A 21427-nucleotide genomic window follows, 5' to 3' on the forward strand; every position below is an offset into this window, starting at 1 on the left:
CATTATTGCCCCGCCCCCCCACCGCAGGTTCCGACGCTGGACGTTTAATAAAAATCTGCAGTTTTTCTGTTTTCACATCGTGGAACTGGAACTTTGTTTTCTCTGTAATCGTCAGTTCTGTTCCAGCTCTGGATTTTCTTCGATCAGAAAGTCGAGGATTCGTCTGTGTTTGATTATTGTTTTTATGACTGTAACATGCCGACTGACAAATCACTTCACAGCTCCCGATAGAGATTTCAAGAATTCAGACCAATGGGAGCTTGAAGAAACTTTCTCAATCATCTCACATCCCACCAATCCTCCGCTCTCAGCCCATGTAGCTCCGCCCACCAAACACCTGATGCAGAAACTGTCGCCTTTACCCGAAAAGAAAATGTTTCAGAAAAGATTTTCTCTCTGATTCCAACTGATTTACATTGAGCACGTTCCTGGTGAGAATCTATAATCTGTGTTCCACAACATCTAGAACCTTATCTACTTCAGCGCTGATCTGGAATCTGCTGCTTGCAGACGTCCCGACAAAGTGATTCTAGAAACTGGAGACTCTGGAAAGTTTATTCTGTGGAAGATTTGAAAAAATACCTTCTCATCATGGAACCTTCAGTTTCTGATTCCAGAACAGGAACCGTCTGGCTCAGGACGGGATGTCGGTCCCACGGTTTTATTAGCATCCTCTTCTAGAACCTGTGGTTTGTGTTCACTGTGTTTAGAACCCTCCCACTCTGACTTAAAAACAATACCGACTTTTCTGAAACTGTTCTGAATCTAGAACACAGCTGGTGTGGATGTTTGTCTAATGTTGTTTAGAACAATTTACTTAAATCATTTGTTCTGGTTCTAGAATCTGTTTTTTGACCTTTAAAATTTCTTGAACATGTGTTTTCTCGGTAGAAGCCACACGTTCTGATTCTAGAACACATTAAATGGTTCTTCACGTCCAGAGAGGAGACATTTTCAGAGATTATAACAAAGCTGTTTTGTGGATCTAAATGTTAGAACTTGTCAGAACTGTTCTGGAATCAGAAGCCATCAGTTTCAGAGGGTCAGTGATCAGTGGAATAATCAATCAGTGGATTGACAGACAGTTAATCGGGAACGTTTTTGATAAATGTCTCATCTGAAATGTTTCTCACGTCAGACACTTGATGTCGTCAGCTCTAACAAACTAGTTTGTGTTTAATTTTCCAATAAGGATTAATTGACGAATTGAATAAATTGACAAATTAACAAAACAGTAACAACCACTTTGTGATTAAATAATAAAGACTCGTCCACTGAGGTTTGTTAATCTCCTCATGTGGTCGTCTGTCACCAACACGTGACGTGTCCACACGATTCAGTTCGTCTGACGCAGAGAAATTATTTTATTACTTTTACAGTTAACGTTAATGTGGATGTTGTTGAGAGGGTTACCCACAATGCATCTGTCTTCAGGCTAAAATCCACAGGATGTTTGGACTGTAGTGAGCCTCCTGGGTGTGTGTGTGTGCGTGTGTGTGTGTGTGTGTGTGTCAGCCTGTTCAGAGCAGTGTTGTTTTTGCATGCCTCTATAGCTCTGTGTAAATCGATGTGAGTTGCATGTCTGTGTAGTTTTCAGTTGATCAGCTGATTTCTGTCGTCGTCGCTTTGGTGCCTTTTCATTTCAGTTCTCTTTCTTTTCTCTGTTATATTTTGTACTTTGTGTCTGAGGCTGGTATTTTATGGTTATTGAGCAAAATAAAAAATAAAAAGAAGAAATCCTCGTCCAAACAGAAGAGACATCAGTTATCATGAGCGAGTGGGGGGTGATGGCGGCTGTGAGTTCTGTTTTTGGTGGATTGTCCCTTTAAAGAGTGCCAACTCCAGATGCCTAGTGTTGTACAGCTCAGTGAAAACTCACTATTTACTAAAATAAACAGTTTCTGTTGTTTTTCACTGCTGAGTCTGTTTCTTCTGTTTCCTCCAGCAGCTTCGAGAGACACAAGAAAAGGTCTCAAGCTAAACAGGGTTCAGTTCATTAGCTCTTTGTCAAAATGAAGTATTAACAGGACAATCTAAAAATACTGAAGTAAGTTTAAATCTACAAAGTTGTGTTGTATAAATATATATCAAATACATTTTCATTTACAACTTAAATCATGGAAATTAAGAGATTTTTCTCCATATAACTTCCAATGGTTTTGTAACTTAGGTTCAATGAAAGTAACAAGTTACATGTTTGTTAATAATACAGTAATGAAGTTTCTAAAGTGACAGGATTCATTTAACAGACGGAGCCGTTTATAAATCACAGCCTCATTAATTTAATCAGATCAACGCGACTCAGTAGAGACAGAAAACAGTTTGAATGAAATGAATGCAAATAAAATAAGAAACTGAATTAGAAAATTAACTTAAATATACTTATAATATATATATATATATATATATATTATGTTTATATATAATTTATAGATTACTATTTATCTAATTTATTAATGTACCCATATTTATATTTGTCTAATTTATAAATCTTCATATTTATATATGTCCTTTATGTTGCGGATGTATTAAGTGGTTTTTGCTGTGAAAAGGTTCTGTGGTGCAGTTTTCCTCCAGACCACCAGGCTGTGCTGTTGAATGACATGAATTTTCACTGAGGGACTCCCACAATGCACCTCTCCCAGGATAGTGAACATAAAGTGTGTTTAATCTTCAGCTGACGTCAGAGCAGAGTGTCAAGCAACAGCTGAGTCTGAATGTTTTTATTAAAATGAGCCGAACGTGATAAAACGTGTTTAGAGTTAAAGTTATGAAACCGTCACTCAAACCGCTGGAGAGGAAGATAAACACGCTCAGCGCCATGTTGCTTTCTGATCCTTCGGTTCATGAGCATGATGAGTGGTGACGTCACGTCCCGTACGTGACAGGTGCAGCCCAACTTGTTACGCAGTGCGCCTCAAACCAGCTGATCACGAACCGAGGGGCCAATCAGAGCTTATATACATGTAAACAAGATATACCGAGGAGCCAATCAGAGCTTATATACATGTATACAAGATATACTGAGGAGCCAATCAGAGCTTATATGTATATATATATATATATATATATAAGATATCCTGAGGAGCCAATCAGAGCTTATATATATATATATAATACAAGATATACAGAGGAGCCAATCAGAGCTTAATATATATATACAAGATATACTGAGGAGACAATCAGAGCTTATATATATATATATATATATATATATATATATATATATATATACAAGATATACTGAGGAGCCAATCAGAGCTTATATATATATATGTGTGTATATATATACATGTAAACAAAATATACTGAGGAGCCAATCAGAGCTTATATACATGTAAACATGGGTCTGGAGTCTCAGGGGTTAACAGAGTTGCAGCCAAATCCAATACAATTATAGTGTTTTGTATATATATATAAATATATTGCATATTAATCAACAAAATTTACATTTTTATATAAATCCCAAATGAAATATACGAGATATGATAAGATAACAAGTGTGTTTAATCTTCAGCTGACGTCAGAGCAGAGTGTCAGCAACAGCTGAGTCTGAATGTTTTTATTAAAATGAGCCGAACGTGATAAAACGTGTTTAGAGTTAAAGTTATGAAACCGTCACTCAAACCGCTGGAGAGGAAGATAAACACGCTCAGCGCCATGTTGCTTTCTGATCCTTCGGTTCATGAGCATGATGAGTGGTGGACGTCACGTCCCGTACGTGACAGGTGCAGCCCAACTTGTTACGCAGTGCGCCTCAAACCAGCTGATCACGAACCGAGGAGCCAATCAGAGCTTATATATATATATATATATATATATATACAAGATATACTGAGGAGCCAATCAGAGCTTATATACATGTAAACAAGATATACTGAAGAGCCAATCAGAGCTTATATATATATATATATATATATACAAGATATACTGAAGAGCCAATCAGAGCTTATATATATATATATATATATATATATATATACAAGATATACTGAGGAGCCAATCAGAGCTTATATACATGTAAACAAGATATACTGAAGAGCCAATCAGAGCATATATGTATATATATACATATATATATATATATATATATATATACAAAATATACTGAAGAGCCAATCAGAGCTTATATGTATATATATACATATATATATATATATATATATATATACAAGATATACTGAGGAGACAATCAGAGCTTATATATATATATATATATATATATACAAGATATACTGAAGAGCCAATCAGAGCATATATATATATATATATACAAGATATACTGAAGAGCCAATCAGAGCTTATATACATTTAACATGGGTCTGGAGTCTCAGGGGTGAACTGAGTTGCAGCCAAATCCAATAGAATTATAGTGTTATATATATATATATATATATAGCAAATGAATTTACAAAATTTACATTATATAAATCCCAAATGAAATATACAAGATAGGATAAGATAACATAAGACAAGATAAGATAAGATAAGATAAGATAAGAAAATCCTTTATTGGTCCCACGATGGAGAAATTTGCAGTGTTACAGCAGAGTCAAAGAGTCAAAAGGCATCAGAAAGTAATAATAAGTCAGGTGAAATCCTGAAGTGAGGAATATACAAACTATGAATGTGTTTCATATTTCCAGTGTGCAGCAGTGGGAGAACACGTGAACACAGTTCAGATGAATGAAACTGTTCGAACAATACATTTGAAATGTTCCTTCAAAGTTCCTCATTATTTCTTGCAAACATTAATCGTTTTACTTTATGTATAATTCACTTTTTAAGGCGTTTCCGGTTTGTTTATAGTATCGCGATATTTCCTCACGTTGACTCCCAGTCACGTGATCTCGTGCGGACATTGAAACAAAGATGGCGTCCTCCTGAGCGTCCATGCGGCTCCACTGACAGAAACACTTCGTATTTTTCTTCTCGTTAATTCGCTGAACTTGATTCAAACGAAGTATAAGCTCCTCGCGGACCCTCTGAGACGTTCCCACAATGCAATGCGACGACGTAAGTGTGATGAAACAACACGAAGCTGCTGCTAACGTGCTGCGTGCCCATGCTAACGTTAGCTTAGCGCTAGTGATCGGGACTTGGTTTTCTGCTGCAGCTCAGTTCGGTTCAGTCCGGACAGAGACTCGATGCTCAGCGACACCGACACGGAGGTTGTTGATCAGACTCCTTCAGACCCGTGTCTGTGGCCCGCGGAGGAGCTACAGACAGGAACAGACACTACACGGGACCTGGTAGCACATGTTCGGACTCCACTCCGGCAGCACGTGTTTCACCGCGTCGGGTGTTTACGTTCAAATAAGATGATGGTTATTCTTTTCAGTGCAGTGGACGTAATGTTCCTGTGTTAGATTATATTCACGGAACCTGATCAAATTCTGAATATCCAGAATCCAAACCCTGGATGAGGACAGAACTACAGAACGTGTCTTCCACAGGAAGCTCCGAGTTCCTAGAGAACCAAGATGTTTTCTTCAGGAAACATTCCAGAGAAATCCACGTGTTTGTCATTATCTTCTTCAAACGATTTGAGTTTATTGTTTGATCTGTTTTGTACAAACTGAAAAACGTTATTTAAAATGTGTTTCTGGTGAATTCTTCCCCTGCAGGTCATCTGGGACATTATTGGAAACCAACAATTCTGCTCCCACAAAGTCAAGTAAGTGAATCTGCTGCTCGTTCGTATACAAGCTGTTTTTATATATACAGTCACTGATCCTCTTATATACAGTCAGTGATCCTCTTTATATACAGTCACTGATCACTCTTTATATACAGTCACTGGATCATCTTTATATACAGTCACTGATCCTCTTTATATACAGTCACTGATCCTCTTTATTATACAGTCACTGATCATCTTTATATACAGTCACTGATCATCTTTATATACAGTCCACTGATCATCTTTATATACAGTCACTGATCATCTTTATATACAGTCAGTGATCATTATATATACAGTCACTGATCCTCTTTATATACAGTAAGTGATCATCTTTATATACAGTCACTGATCATCTCTAATACATCACTGATCCTCTTTATATACAGTCACTGATCATCTTTATATACAGTCACTGATCATCTTTATATACAGTCACTGATCATCTTTATATACAGTCAGTGATCATCTATATATACAGTCACGATCCTCTTTATATACAGTAAGTGATCATCTTTATATACAGTCACTGATCCTCTTTATATACAGTCCACTGATCCTCTTTATATACAGTAAGTGATCATCTTTATATACAGTCACTGATCATCTTTATATACAGTCACTGATCATCTTCATATACAGTCACTGATCGTCTTTATATACAGTCACTGATCATCTTTATATACAGTCACTGATCATCTTTATATACAGTCACTGATCATCTTTATATACAGTCCACTGATCATCTTTATATACAGTCACTGATCATCTTTATATACAGTCACTGATCATCTTTATATACAGTCACTGATCGTCTTTATATACATTCACTGATCCTCTTTATATACAGTCACTGATCCTCTTTATATACAGTCACTGATCATCTTTATATACATTCACTGATCCTCTTTATATACAGTCACTGATGGTCTTTATATACAGTCACTGATCCTCTTTATATACAGTCACTGATCATCTTTATATACAGTCACTGATCATCTTTATATACAGTCACTGATCATCTTTATATACAGTCACTGATCGTCTTTATATACATTCACTGATCCTCTTTATATACAGTCACTGATCCTCTTTATATACAGTCACTGATCATCTTTATATACATTCACTGATCCTCTTTATATACAGTCACTGATCCTCTTTATATACAGTCAGCTGATCGGTCTTTATATACAGTCACTGATGCGTCTTTATATACAGTCCACTGATCATCTTTATATACAGTCACTGATCCTCTTTATATACATTCACTGATCCTCTTTATATACAGTCACTGATCATCTTTATATACAGTCACTGATCATCTTTATATACAGTCACTGATCATCTTATATACAGTCACTGATCCTCTTTATATACAGTCACTGATCCTCTTTATATACAGTCACTGATCCTCTTTATATACAGTCACTGATGGTCTTTATATACAGTCACTGATGGTCTTTATATACAGTCACTGATCATCTTTATATACAGTCACTGATGTCTTTATATACAGTCACTGATCATCTTTATATACAGTCACTGATCATCTTTATATACAGTCACTGATCCTCTTTATATACAGTCACTGATGGTCTTTATATACAGTCACTGATGGTCTTTATATACAGTCACTGATCATCTTTATATACAGTCACTGATCATCTTTATATACAGTCACTGATCATCTTTATATACAGTCACTGATCCTCTTTATATACAGTCACTGATCCTCTTTATATACAGTCACTGATCCTCTTTATATACAGTCACTGATGGTCTTTATATACACTCACTGATCGTCTTTATATACAGTCACTGATGGTCTTTATATACAGTCACTGATCGTCTTTATATACAGTCACTTGATCCTCTTTATATACAGTCACTGATCGTCTTTATATACAGTCACTGATCGTCTTTATATACAGTCACTGATGGTCTTTATATACAGTCACTGATCATCTTTATATACAGTCACTGATCATCTTTATATACAGTCACTGATCATCTTTATATACAGTCACTGATCATCTTATATACAGTCACTGATCCTCTTTATATACAGTCACTGATGGCTCTTTATATACAGTCACTGATCATCTTTATATACAGTCACTGATGGTCTTTATATACACTCACTGATCATCTTTATATACAGTCACTGATGGTCTTTATATACAGTCACTGATCGTCTTTATATACAGTCACTGATCATCTTATATACAGTCACTGATCCTCTTTATATACAGTCACTGATCGTCTTTATATACAGTCACTGATTCGTCTTTATATACAGTCACTGATGGTCTTTATATACAGTCACTGATCATCTTTATATACAGACACTGATCATCTTTATATACAGTCACTGATGTTTTCTCCTTTGTGTTTTCAGGACAAAGTCTCAGAACTTTTGTCGTAATGAATACAACGTCACAGGTTTGTGTAACCGCTCGTCATGTCCACTCGCCCAACAGTCAGTACGCCACCATCAGGGAGGAGAAAGGTGAGTCATGTGATCTGTGTCAGAACGTTTTTAAAATGTTCGATTATTTCAGAAATGCTGACGTCACTGTTCCTTCATCCGTTTGATGATTAATGAAATGTGTCGTCGCAGGTCAGTGCTTCCTCTACATGAAGGTCATCGAAAGAGCGGCTTTTCCGCCAGAATGTGGGAGAAGGTGAGTTTCAACCAATCAGAACAAAGATTCAGTTTCATTCATGTCACCGCTCGGTTTCCATGACGACCACACTGAACTTTACATCCTCTAATTCAAAATGAGGCCGAGATGTGAGTACTTACTGTAATAATGTGTGTGTTTCTTTCTGTGTGTGTTTCTGTGTGTGTGCAGGTGAAGCTCAGTAAGGAACTATGAAAAAGCTCTGGAACAGATCGATGAGAATCTGATCTATTGGCCTCGGTTCATCAGACACAAATGTAAACAGAGATTCACTAAAGTCACTCAGTATCTGATCCGCATGAGGAAACTGGTCCTGAAGAGACAGTGAGTAAACGTGACGACTCGCATCACAACACGGAGACGATTCTTCCAGCGTCTCGTTGGACTCTGATCTTTAAACTCTTCTTCTGTTTCCAGGAGGAAGCTGGTTCCTCTCAGCAGGAAGGTGGAGCAGCGGGAGAAGAGGAAAGAGGTGAGTTAACGTCACGGAGACCCAACATCTAGTGGTCGCACTCAAACGTCACAGGTTCAAGTTCCTGCTTATTAACCTTCTTGTTGTGTCGGTAGGAAAAAGCCCTGATCGCCGCCTCAGCTGGACAACGCCATCGAGAAGGAGCTGCTGGAGCGACTCAAACAGGGAACGGTACGAGTCCGATCCTCCGGTCCTCACAACCACGACGGTATCAGTGTCGGTCCTAACGTGTGTGTGTGTGTGTTTTCAGTACGGAGACATCTACAACTTCCCCGTCACGCTTTCGACAAAGCTCTAGATCAGCAGGATGAAGAGAGCGAGTCTGAGGAAGAGTCTGAGGAGGAGGAGGAGGAAGAGGTGACGGACAATAGATTCAAAATGTCTCTTCGTAGTGTTTCAGTCGTAAATCCGACAAAGTTTGATTCTTTGTATCTTTGTATCTTTGTCTGCAGGATGTCGGGAAGAGGGAGTTTGTAGCAGAAGAAGAAGTAGAGGAGAGCGACCTGAGCGACTTCGAGGTAAAATCCCCCAAAATCTGAGGTTTGATGAGGAAAACTGTGAAATAAAAAACCAGACGTGAGAAAAGTCCCAGACACGAAGACTCTTTTGTCACGTTGGACTGAGAAGTGGCCCTCCTGATGTTTTCTAGACGAATCAGTGAAGTGGAAAAGGGAAACATTTTTACACAGGAAGGATTCTGTCTGTCCAGAAGGAGCCTCGTCAGTTTAGTTCAAAAGAAATAAAGTTTGTAAAGACGAAGGTGATTGGAGGATTTTTAACGACTAAACTAGAACAAACGATGAAAAAGAATCTGTAAAAGTAAAGTTTGTGATTCCTTCTCTCAGGACATGAACAGGCTGAAGACGAGCAGCGACGAGGAGGAAGAGGACGAGGAGTCGAGTGAAGAGGAAGATGAGGAGATGGAGACCGAGACAAAGGCCTCCAAGTCTAAAGGCAAATCGCCGGCGAAGGGCGTAGCGGCGAGGAAGAAGCGAGCGTACGTGGAGATCGAGTACGAGCAGGAGACAGAGCCCGCCTCCAAGAGCACAGCTACGTAGTGATGTCGGCTGTCAATCAAACTCTGAGCAGAGACTCTTTCCTCCGCCAACTCACAGGAAGTGTTGTTCCGCCGCCGCTCGACCCCGACCCCCAACGGGTTCCACGTTTCCTGAGATTCAACAAGTCGAAGCCTTTTCACTGGAAAACACTGAATAAATACAGAAGTGATTAGTGAGTGATTAGTGAATCTTGTCTCAGTCATTTTCTTCTCAGACCAAAAGAAAATTATATAAACTGACTCTTATTTACACATTTCAATCTAAACCCAGTATCTGGTGTGAGAAGCAGGATCAGTCTGGTTCACGTCTTCATCCAGAGACTTTGTGAATCAGGATGAAACCAGTTTCAGTGACTAAGTTTGTTTTTCTGTTTTCTGACTTTCATTATTTTAAATTTCTGTTCTGTTGAATTTCCAGTGCTTGTTAAGATGATTAACGTGTGTGTATCAACTTACTATTCATAAAAATAGAATAAAGACATATTTGATAAATCTGAGCCTGATGCACTTCAACCAACACGAGCACGTGAATTATGAATGTGCTCAAACAGCCTCAGTTCCACAGACATGAGGTTAATGCATCTTTACTGTAGCACATGTTTTATTGACCTTAGTTCTAACTTGACTGCTTTTTGTCTTCATATAAATATACTTAGAAATCTGGGCCCCTTGAACCATTTTAATAATCTATAGTCTCATACCTACAAATAACTGAGTAACGTACGTTCCACATCTGAAGGAGTCGACGTGGACCAATTATCATGAAAGTGCTTTAAATGAGTTTTATATAAGAACATTTCAGCCTCTGATTATATTTCATTATAATTAGAACTCTGAAGCTTCACGTTGGATTATTACATTTTTATTCTGTATCGGAGAATTTAAATTTCATGCCAAATTATTAATGTTATATTGTAGTTTTATAGTTTAAAACTGTCACAGTAAAATGTTATAACCTTAAAAAGTTTAAAATGCACAAAGAAATTTTAATTGACACAATTTTCACATTTAATCAAGTCATAAAAATGTTCTAGTAGATAAATCTTAGCAGGAAGGAATCAAGTCATAAAATCATAATTTATAGTTTTTAAGTAATTTAAATCATAGTAAGTTAAAAGACGGTGATTTTAACAAAATTTGAAATAAAAATGTCCATTTTAAATTGTCAATGTAATAAATCATAGAAATGTGATTTAAATCATAAAAACTGTTGTTGACCACAAAGTCGAAAGAAGTTGTGAGAATGTTTAGGATAAAAATCTGTTGCGTGAAGACGTCGTGAATGAATGAAAACATTTGTATTTGAGGAAACATGATGGAAGAAAAGTGAATTTGTCATAGTAAGTCACACAAATACTAAAGTGCAGTTATAAAAGTCTTTGTATTATAATTTTTGTAACAGACAAAAACATAGAACAGTAAATAATGAAAACATAAGATATGTTGTGTAAAAATATAATCAATGAATCTAGAACAGCGTGTCATTAAATATAGTGAAATACTGATTCAATTTATAATAGAATAATAAGTCATTAAAATGTCAGTCTATTGTTATAGAGAAGCTAAATGTCAGTTTAGTTACATAAGAAGAAACAAGTGTTTTTACCAAGTGCTGATTATTTGTACTAAAGATGACGTTGAATAAAGTTCATTTAGACAAATATACAGTATATATATATATATACTTTATTTACAAATAACTGAATCCTCGTGGTCGTACAATGAACAGTGAAGAAAATCAAATTACAGATTAAGAATATAAATAGTCAACGAATCAGAAGAAGCATATTTGTTACTTTAGCCGACAGAAAATCAACAGACGTTACAGAAGAAAAACAAAAGAATAAAAAGTACAGAGCACGTTACAGCCAGTGAGCGGGAAGAAAACGTTACTTCTGTCAAACCTGTGCATCAGCCTGACCACAGCGCCACCATCTGACCGATCAGTGTCATCATTTCAAATGCAGATTTGCTTCAATCACACTCTACGATTTAAAAACTCTCCGGGCTTGTTACAGGAGTTTATGGACATAAAAAGAAATGTGTTTAGTTTTTATTGATTTTTTTTCTGATTAAATGTTGAAGTTCGCAGACGCTGTAATAAACTCTCTTTAAACTAAAGTCTCGACACAACACTGCCCCCTGCTGGCACCGCTGTCAGCAAATGGAAGTCTTTCATCAACCTTTGAATATTTCTGAATGAAACGCTTTGATGAGGGAAGTTTAAGGCGTCAGCCACAACAATGTTTCAACAGTTTTCCTTATGGATCCAGTGACCTGCTGCTTTTTGACCCTTTGCTCTTTGGAAACTTCAAAATCTTTGAGTTAAATTTCAAAAACAAAACAAAGAAACTATTTCTTCTTCCTTTAAAAACGTCCTCCATGAATGCAGGTTATTAAGTGATAGAAAAAGCAACAAGAAATCTGAAAACCTGGACGTCACACAGGATATTTTTACAGTGAGGGCGTGGCTTCGTTCATAAATCAAGCATCAGAGTTAAAGAAGGCCGCTGTCCACCAATCAGAGGCCATGAAGAGAAAGCGATGATCTCTCAGACGACTCGCAGACGAACATGAGATAATCCAACCAGACGCTGCAGGAAAACCACTTCTCCCATTGGACAGGCTGCGTTTAGAACGAGTCCCAGAGGCAACACACCAGTTCTCTGCAGAGTCCAAAGTCAAACTCAGGAGCCAATATTAAAGAGTTGAATTTCTTAATGTCTACTTCTTTGTTACCTTCAAATCTTTACCAACAAATTACAATTGGGAAAAATATGCTTATTATAATTTGCAAGAAGGAAACAAACTGAAGAAAATATAAGAATAATAATTATAGGAATAACAATACTAGAAAATGATTTAATATTAGTTCTTGTAGTTCTGAATTTGTCTTTTTAACGGCTTTTTTCTATTATGAAAACAAAAGAATTAGATTTTACAGTTTCACAGCGAAAACGAAACATCAGAGAGGTACAAATTTATGTTTAGTACAATTTAATTTATCAACTCATTGACGGTAAATGAAAAACAAACTTCATTTAAAGGTTATTACTCATTATGTATTATTAAGGAATACAAGTGTAAGCGTTGGACTGATCTGTTGTCTACTGATAATGCCTGGAGAGAGCAGGCTCCGTTTGACGAGGTCACAGACGAGTTCTGTTGTCCTGCCTGTGAGACAGAAACAGGACGAGTGGTGAGTCGGAGCATTACAGAGGATTCTCGAAGCCACAGGCGCTACACGAGTAATACTCTGACTCATCAGAAAACCTGGTTCATTTCTCTGAATCCTTCCAGGTGTTGAAAGAGAATTGTTGCATATTGTTATTTCACAGGACATTTTCCTTCTGGACATGAAGCTTGAATCTTTACAGCTGATTCATTTTGAGTAAATTTGACTTTGATCCGTCAGAGAGAACAAGAGTCGAATCAGATCAAGGGCGCTTTAATCGATTAGGTTTAAAACAGTCAAATGACTAAAACAATATTTGGTATAAAATGTGCATCTATTTCTATTTTCTCTCCACGTCACAGAAATCAACGAGTGCAGCTTGGAAACATTAAACAAAATGAACAGAATAAAGAAATAGTTTAGTGCAGCTTGACTGTTTCTGTGTTTAAAGCTCGTCAGAGCTGGAATGATTCTGAAAGAATATTCTAGAATATCCAACGAACCAGGAACTATTCAGGTCAATCGTAATAATCCTGCTCGAGTGTTTGAAAGAAAACAAAAAGAAAACAAAAGGCAGGAATAAATTAAAAGAATCTGTGTTGCTTCGTCTTTCATTTTTCGTCCCTGAATACGCACTTAAGAGCAGAGGAAATGGCCACTAGGGGACGCTGTGACATAAAAATTACACTATTTGATTTTTTTAAAATTCAACAAGAGGAAAAGGAAAAATGTGATAAAAATCAATCCTGAACTCGAGATCCACTGAGAGACCAGTGGGGACATTCCAGAATCCGTCTCTCTCTTCATCCTCATCTGCCAGTGGCTGCATCTCTCCACAGAGCGAGTTTAAAACAGGTGAAGTGTGGTGGTGCAGAGATGATGGGGGGGGGGTTATTGGGTGGAGTGGGAGTATTTAGGGGCCGATACATTCCTGGTACTGGGGACTGTACCTGAGACTCTAGTACGACTGGATTTTAAACAACAAACAGTGTTTTAATGTCTCTTTTTGGAAAAGGGATTGAGATCCAACATTTTGGACGAAGACCTCTAACGTGTGTTAATGCTTCACGTTTATTAACAATGTGATTCCACGTAGAGCGAGATGCTAGCCCTGTTTTCTGATCACTTCTCCCAGCTGCGATAAAAGAGGAACTCAGTTATTTAGAAGAAATTGGACAAAGTTTGTTTGTAGTATTTTAAGGCTTTAAGTATTGCACATTGAGAGAGTTGGTGAACTTTTAGAGAACTACAGGTCGCAACTAAAGATGCAGTGGCCGGATCTCCTGATGCATAATAAAGGTCAAACATAAAAACCCTGGATCCTACTATTTTCGTAAAGTAAAATGTCTTTCTGTAGACGGGGATTTGTAAGAACGGGTCGCCACAACCAAGAAATAATGGTACGGGTTACTTTCTGAGGCCGAGCGCTACCAAGCACGATGAATACTCCGTGAAAATCAGTGGAGAACCCCTTTAACCTGCATCCAAGGCTGACTGGACGGTAGTCAAACAAGTAGACAAACAGCTGGAAAGCCCCGAAGACACATCTGATCACAACAAGGTGTAAATGCAACGGTCGAGCAATCTGCACAAATGATGGAATAACTGACCAGAGGGCAGAATGGTTTGGAAACGTGTGAGTTGAGGCATGAAATGGAGCAAAGGGAGAAATGTTTTTCAGTAAAAAAGTAATCCCAGAGGCGAGTTCAGTTGTCCAGGCCACTCTGTGATAGAATTTATAGTTTTAAAGCACGAATTTCAAAGACTTTTCTAACTGAACAACAGATGATGGCATATCACACACATACAAGACACAAATACTAATATAAATCCAGAAGATTCACTCAATCTCAAAGAGCGAAAGTCAGAACTGGGCGTTTGGACAATCTGGATTCAGAGATTACAGCTGAATTGGACCTGGAGGTCTAGATTTGAAAAAAGCTCCTTGAATTGAGAGCTATCAAACTTGAGCTGTTCTAAATCTGCTCATAGAAATATCCAGAGTTGGAACGTGGGCGATCCGAATTTGAGAGAAGAAGTCCAGATTTGGACTTTAGGATTGTCCGGATTCAAGCTCTGTGTCTGTATTCGTCTTCATTGGTGTTTCATGTTGGGACAAAGGTCGCTCCAAATTTGGACGACCCTCATCGTTGGGCCAGAGTCGGCGTGGATGTGGGGCAAAGGAAGTTCAGTTTGAGCCGGAGCTCTGGATGCGTCAGTAGCAATGTCTCAGTGGAACTAAGGTGATCTGAGTGTCGGTTGGTCTGAGCACCGTCTGAACGCACCTCTCCTGCTCCGTCTTCGGGACAAGGGTAGTCCGAATTTGAGGGATGATCAAGTCTGTCCTCCCATGACTCAGATCAGGAGCAGACTGGGTTTGGGGGGTAATCTAATCTTGGAATGGTGATGAGTTCAAAGATGTATAATTGTGGGATTTGAACAGTCCGGCTTGGCCAGAATCAAAATGAGAGCTGTGGACATTCTCAGTTTGGACCGAGGGCGTCCAGCTCTCCATTGCAACGTCCACATTTAGAACCAAGGCAAACCCAGTCGTCCAGTTTTAGGCAGAATTTGGTTCAAGTTGAAGCCTTGTAACTTTGACTCTTGGGTATTTGGATTACACTAACTTAAACTGGGCCACCACGCTCCGGACTGGGAGGAGGGAAGTGACGTCTTGGGGAACAGGGTTGTTGGGTCATAGCCTGTGGTCGATGAGAATGATCCAGAGGTTCGGGCCCAGCTCGTCTGAATAAAGGACGAAAACAGTCTCAAGTCCAGATTTGTAATAAAGGCGCCCTGTTTTTGCCGGTGATTGGTCCGAATTTGAGAATTGTAAGTTTGTCTCTTGAGACATGAGTGTTCCACGTTCTGAATGAGGTGAGGTTCTATCAAATAAGGACTAACTTGATTAACTTGGACCAACAGAGTTCCAAACTAGGAACAGTCCAAATAGTAGTCCAGTTTTGAAAATAAATAAAACAATACGATTGGGTTCTGGGAGGACTGCGGTCTTATTTTAGAATTAGAACAGTCCATCGTGGCCGAGGCTTGGTCCACACGGGCCTGGATGTGGCTGAAGACAGTCCACACTGAATCCAGGGGGATCCGGGGGCGGACCTTGAGGGGTTGGAATTCATGTTGAGGGATTCAATGTGTGCAGGAAAGGATTTATTTGAGTCAGGAAACTGTTTGAGTGTTTGATTTGATAGAATCTGGTCAATATTTCTGAGGTTGGTTGACTTAGGTACCAAACTGTGGTCTGCTATGGTAAATATAATTCAGCTAAATCCTGCCTGATGCTCTCTGGACAGGAGATGGATGTTAGTGCCTGGAGAAGAGGGGATCTCTGTGTACGTATCTGTCTCTGTCCGTCCGTCCGTCGGGTCTGTGGTTTCTGTCTGTGGTTAGCAGCTGCAGCCCTCTTTAGCCGGCTGGCTGTCGGCATTGAGGCGGCCTCCCTGTGGCGCTGAGGGTTTGTGCTGGACTCCCGACTCAGCAGCGTTCAGGTCCAGACTGCCATCTTGGATGTTCTGGTAGATCCTCTTTGCTGCCTCCAGGAAGGCCTCCTCCACGTTCTCCCCACTGAAAACCACAGGGACAGAAGAGACGGCAAAAAGGATCAAGATAGGAAATAACTTAGGTTGTTTAAATATTTGTACATTTGTGTATTTGGTGAATCATTTTAAGCTTCATCATTCTGTTGAGTTTCAGAGATATTTTGAAGCAGAAGATGGTTAAACAAACACTGTACAAACCCAGGGCTGGACTTTATGGAAGAGTCTGGATGCGTGTTTGTACTTACGTCTTAGCGCTGGCCTCTAAGAACAGCAAACCTGACCAGCAACAGGAAGCAGACATCCGTCAGTGGGACGTCCCATTTAATGTACAACACATTTAAACTTATTTCTGCTCACACACTCTGATGTCTCACCGTTCTCCTCAGCAAACTGTTTGGCCTCCTCGTACGTCACGTCTCTCTGAGCTTCCAGGTCGGCTTTGTTCCCAATCAGAATGATCACCTGTAACGAGTCATCAGACACGGGACATGTGTGACTCGGCCAACGTGGACGTTCTGTCAAACTGATCAATCAACAGATCGGCGCTGATCTGTACTCACGGTGTTTGGGTTGGTCAGGTTCCTGGCGTCTGTCAACCAGCTGCTCAGGTGGTTGTAAGTACTTCTCCTGGACAGACACAATGAGGAGCACAAATATACAGATGTGTCCTGAAGGTGGCGCTGGACGAAGCGTCCGTGGATCACCAACACTCAGATCAAACGTTTATTAGATTTGGGGCTTTTTCCTAAGCTGTTTCCCAGAGTGCCCCCCCCCCCCCCCCCCTTTTTTTAAACTGCAACTGAGTCTTTTTGACTTTAACATTTCTCAAATCTGTACATTTGTGAAATATAAAAAGATTTCCCCTTATTGTATTTGATAGTAATTTGAAACCTCACCCTTACTGGTTTCTACCTCACCCTTACTGGTTTCTACCTCACCATTACCTGGTTTCTACCTCACCCTTACTGGTTTCTACCTCACCCTTACTGGTTTCTACCTCACCATTACTGGTTTCCTACCTCACCCTTACCTGGTTTCTACCTCACCCTTACTGGTTTCTACCTCACCATTACGGTTTCTACCTCACCCTTACTGGTTTCTACCTCACCCTTACCGGTTTCTACCTCACCATTACTGGTTTCTACCTCACCCTTACTGGTTTCTACCTCACCATTACTGGTTTCTACCTCACCATTACGGTTTCCTACCTCACCCTTACCTGGTTTCTACCTCACCATTACTGGTTTCTACCTCACCCTTACTGGTTTCTACCTCACCATTACTGGTTTCTACCTCACCATTACTGGTTTCTACCTCACCCTTACTGGTTTCTACCTCACCATTACCGGTTTCTACCTCACCCTTACTGGTTTCTACCTCACCATTACTGGTTTCTACCTCACCCTTACTGGTTTCTACCTCACCCTTACCGGTTTCTACCTCACCCTTACCGGTTTCTACCTCACCATTACTGGTTTCTACCTCACCCTTACTGGTTTCTACCTCAACATTACTGGTTTCTACCTCACCCTTACTGGTTTCTACCTCACCCTTACTGGTTTCTACCTCACCCTTACTGGTTTCTACCTCAACATTACTGGTTTCTACCTCAACATTACTGGTTTCTACCTCACCCTTACTGGTTTCTACCTCACCATTACTGGTTTCTACCTCACCCTTACTGGTTTCTACCTCACCCTACCCGGATTTGAACATTTCATTTATTAGTAGTATTTATGTTGTGTGAAATAAAGTAAACAAAGTGATGAGTTCACATTTGGTCCAACATGAAGACCATGAGATTCTAGAAACCACAGAATGTGCTGGATGCGACTTCAGCCCACAATGGATTCCGTTAAAGGAACCCCCCCCCCCCCCATCAGTACCTGGTGATGTCGTAGACCATGAGGGCGCCGGCGGCCCCCCTGTAGTAAGACCTGGTGACGGCTCTGAACCGCTCCTGACCGGCCGTGTCCCAGATCTGCAGCTTCACCTTCTGACCGTGGACCTCCATGATCCTCGTCCCAAACTCCACCCCAATGGTGTGGGGACAGTCCGCCATGACTACGACCACAGAAACACAACTTACAGAACAGTTCTGTCTACAATGGCAGAACAAACTAAAGCCACCAGGAGAACAAGACTCAGAGGTGTTGCTGACATGTCAGACACAAGGAGGCGCTGCTGTCATGTTTTGATGACTGTGATTTAAGCCTGTAATTGACTGTGATCAGCTCCTGTTCTTTCAAAATAAAAGCAGGTTAATTGACTGTGATCACTTCCTGTTTGCAGTGAACTCAGTGATGAACAGACCGTCACTGAATCGCTGCTTTTTCTCCTCATGATAAATATGGTCTGTTTGGGTTTTGGACAAAGATGCTGAGGAGGAGGAGGAGAGGAGGAGGAAGAGGAGGAGAGGAAGGAGAGGAGAGACTTACATTTCTTCTCAGTGAACTGGTGCAGCAGACATGACTTCCCTACTCCCATATCACCTGAAACAGAGAAATGACAAATAGAAAAACACAAAAAGACGACTGTCATGTCAAACTGTGGGAAACAGAAACATGACACAGTCCCACAAGTACTTTATGACTCAGATACTCACCAATGATGATGTATTTAAAGATGTACGAGTAGTTGTAAGGTGCGGCCGTCATCTTGATGCTGTGGGTGAGGAGGGGGAGGGGGGTGAGGGGGACAAAGGGACAAACAGCTTCTTTAAATCAACAGTGAGAGTTTAGACCAAGTCCACACTGTGTCCCCCTGGTGTCTCACTGTGTCCACATTCTGTCTCCCCCTGGTGTCTCACTGTGTCCCCCTGGTGTCTCACTGTGTCCAGATTCTGTCTCCCCCTGGTGTCTCACTGTGTCTCCCCTTGGTGTCTCACTGTGTCCTCATTCTGTCTCCCCTTGGTGTCTCACTGTGTCCAGATTCTGTCTCCCCTGGTGTCTCACTGTGTCTTCCCCTGGTGTCTCACTGTGTCCCCCCTGGTGTCTCACTGTGTCCTCATTCTGTCTCCCCTTGGTGTCTCACTGTGTCTCCCCCTGGTGTCTCACTGTGTCCACCTTCTGTCTCCCCCTGGTGTCTCACTGTGTCTTCCCCTGGTGTCTCACTGTGTCCTCATTCTGTCTCCCCCTGGTGTCTCACTGTGTCCTCATTCTGTCTCCCCCTGGTGTCTCACTGTGTCCTCATTCTGTCTCCCCCTGGTGTCTCACTGTGTCTTCCCTGGTGTCTCACTGTGTCCTCATTCTGTCTCCCCCTGGTGTCTCACTGTGTCCTCATTCTGTCTCCCCTGGTGTCTCACTGTGTCTCCCCTTGGTGTCTCACTGTGTCCACATTCTGTCTCCCCCTGGTGTCTCACTGTGTCCTCATTCTGTCTCCCCCTGGTGTCTCACTGTGTCTCCCCTTGGTGTCTCACTGTGTCCTCATTCTGTCTCCCCCTGGTGTCTCACTGTGTCTCCCCTTGGTGTCTCACTGTGTCCACCTTCTGTCTCACCGTGTCTTAACCCTGTCTCACTTCACTCTCTCTCTTCTCAGACCGATCACCTGGACACAAACAAAAGGAGGAAGCTGGGCTAAGCTAGCACAGAGCTAAAGGCTAAACGCTGAGCTCGGTGTTAACACGCAGCGTTAAACGTGGTGACAGTCGTGCGTGATAAGAGGAGACATGTTTAGCTCGGGTATTAACCCCCATCAGCCCCCCCTCTCTTTGAAAACATCTAAACTCCTCCTGCTAGCTTAGCCCCTGCTAACCGGCTAAAGGCTGCAGTGCTGTCTACGCCTTGCTAACAGCTAACAGCTAACAGCAGGAGGCCACATTTATCAACCTCACAACAAGAACCGTGAAATAATGACGCGCACAGACCGCGTGTGATAAGAACTCCGTGGTTTTACCTTCGGTCCGGTCTCTATCTAACCTGTGAGCTGGTTAACCCGCTGGTTAGACAGATACTTCTCTTAGTTAGCTGGTTAACAGTCAGGAAACCTTTCCCCTCTTCCGCGATTCTTCCTCAGCGGCAGGAGACGAGGTCGCTCCGCCACAATTCCGGGATCCTACCGCCACCCAGCGGAGGATTTAGCGAACTACAACCACCAATGAAGTTATGTCCAATTCATCAGTTTCACTTTGTTCAAAACGTCAGATCAGTCCTTTCACATTTTATATAATCAGTCAGTTCATGAGCATGTGATCAAATGGTTTCTAGCACACTGTGAAACAGTGTTTATACATGTAGGGTACATGTATAAACACTGTTTCTGCTTAAAGCTACTTTACAGTTATTACATGTTTGTCTGATGCTTACAAATACTAAATAAGGTGAGTTCAAATAAAGTGTAATGAATAATGATCCCCACTGAAATGTCACATTGTCTATTATAATTATTTTACATTAATTAACACAACAAAAATAACATCAACATTAAAATCTTACAATCAGAAGCTGAAGTGATGAAATATTTTTAATGTTACACATCAGTGTTTAGTCCAACGCCAACAAACACACATTCTCCTGAGATTACAAAATTCACTAAATATAAAAATCATACAAATGAGTGACTTGAATAAAGCATTCAAAACGGATTCATTATATATGTACAGAATATAATAACAATGACACACAACTGTTTGAGTTACAACACAATCACATCAAACAACAAATAAAATCAAACAAATCCTGAAGTTTACATCGGTCAGTGACTGATCACAAACAAAATCAAGGAAGTTGTGTCACATCCAACGCACACAAGCAAACACACAACATAGAAAGGTAACTGAACACACTGCTCAGCACGTT

At 40.3% G+C, this 21427-nt stretch overlaps 3 protein-coding genes, 2 long non-coding RNA genes and 2 other non-coding genes across 8 annotated transcripts in view; 4 read left to right on the forward strand and 3 right to left on the reverse strand.

Annotated features, from left to right (window-relative positions):
- Positions 1-6318, reverse strand: part of LOC117768380 — a 24761-nt gene extending 18443 nt beyond the window's left edge. The window contains exon 1 of the long non-coding RNA XR_004615060.1: positions 6307-6318. This is a non-coding gene — a long non-coding RNA (uncharacterized LOC117768380). The remainder of the gene's footprint in view (positions 1-6306) is intronic.
- spinb (spindlin b) overlaps positions 1-21427 on the forward strand; it is a 35700-nt gene that overhangs the window by 8210 nt on the left and 6063 nt on the right. The window contains 1 exon segment of the mRNA XM_034596649.1: positions 11531-11535. The gene's annotated coding sequence lies outside the window, so the exon portion shown is untranslated.
- LOC117768378 lies at positions 862-1458 on the reverse strand. The gene is made up of 2 exons (XR_004615058.1): positions 1324-1458; positions 862-1292 (listed from the first exon to the last, which is right to left on the reverse strand). It is a non-coding gene; the product is annotated as an uncharacterized LOC117768378 (long non-coding RNA).
- LOC117768592 lies at positions 2835-2932 on the forward strand. Its single transcript, XR_004615094.1, has one exon. It is a non-coding gene; the product is annotated as a small nucleolar RNA U13 (small nucleolar RNA).
- LOC117768593 lies at positions 3674-3772 on the forward strand. Its single transcript, XR_004615095.1, has one exon. It is a non-coding gene; the product is annotated as a small nucleolar RNA U13 (small nucleolar RNA).
- Positions 4839-10411, forward strand: mak16 (MAK16 homolog (S. cerevisiae)). Its single transcript, XM_034596647.1, is given in 13 exon segments — positions 4839-5016; positions 5628-5677; positions 8085-8160; positions 8162-8195; positions 8307-8370; positions 8542-8694; positions 8788-8842; positions 8938-8958; positions 8960-9013; positions 9093-9114; positions 9117-9199; positions 9295-9360; positions 9688-10411. Coding segments are annotated over 13 exon segments (906 nt in total). The 5' UTR covers positions 4839-5001; the 3' UTR covers positions 9901-10411.
- On the reverse strand, positions 13778-20687 carry LOC117768370 (ras-related protein Rab-14-like). 2 transcript variants are annotated; one of them, XR_004615055.1, is made up of 9 exons: positions 20526-20648; positions 19237-19295; positions 19070-19123; positions 18518-18695; positions 17192-17258; positions 17006-17093; positions 16877-16907; positions 14127-16656; positions 13778-14074 (listed from the first exon to the last, which is right to left on the reverse strand). XR_004615055.1 is itself a non-coding variant. In XM_034596651.1 (8 exons), the coding sequence occupies exons 2-8, from the start codon at positions 19286-19288 to the stop codon at positions 16479-16481; spliced, it is 648 nt and encodes a 215-aa protein (XP_034452542.1). In that variant the 5' UTR covers positions 19289-19295; positions 20526-20687; the 3' UTR covers positions 13778-16478. The 2 variants fall into 2 exon arrangements, 1 of the variants encoding a protein (XP_034452542.1); XM_034596651.1 differs by having other exon boundaries at positions 13778-16656; positions 20526-20687.

Source organism: Hippoglossus hippoglossus, chromosome 9 (genome assembly GCF_009819705.1).
Source record: "Hippoglossus hippoglossus isolate fHipHip1 chromosome 9, fHipHip1.pri, whole genome shotgun sequence".
Classification (NCBI taxonomy): Eukaryota; Metazoa; Chordata; class Actinopteri; order Pleuronectiformes; family Pleuronectidae; genus Hippoglossus; species Hippoglossus hippoglossus.

Bases quoted from the DNA above. Each gene is read 5' to 3' on its own strand.
- LOC117768370 (XM_034596651.1), bottom strand. From the start codon at position 19,288: ATGACGGCCGCACCTTACAACTACTCGTACATCTTTAAATACATCATC. The intron at 18,696-19,069 runs GTAAGTCTCTCC...CTGTGGTCGTAG, and splicing joins CCAGTTCACTGAGAAGAAAT to TCATGGCGGACTGTCCCCAC. The intron at 17,094-17,191 runs GTGAGTACAGAT...GACTCGTTACAG, and splicing joins ACCTGACCAACCCAAACACC to GTGATCATTCTGATTGGGAA.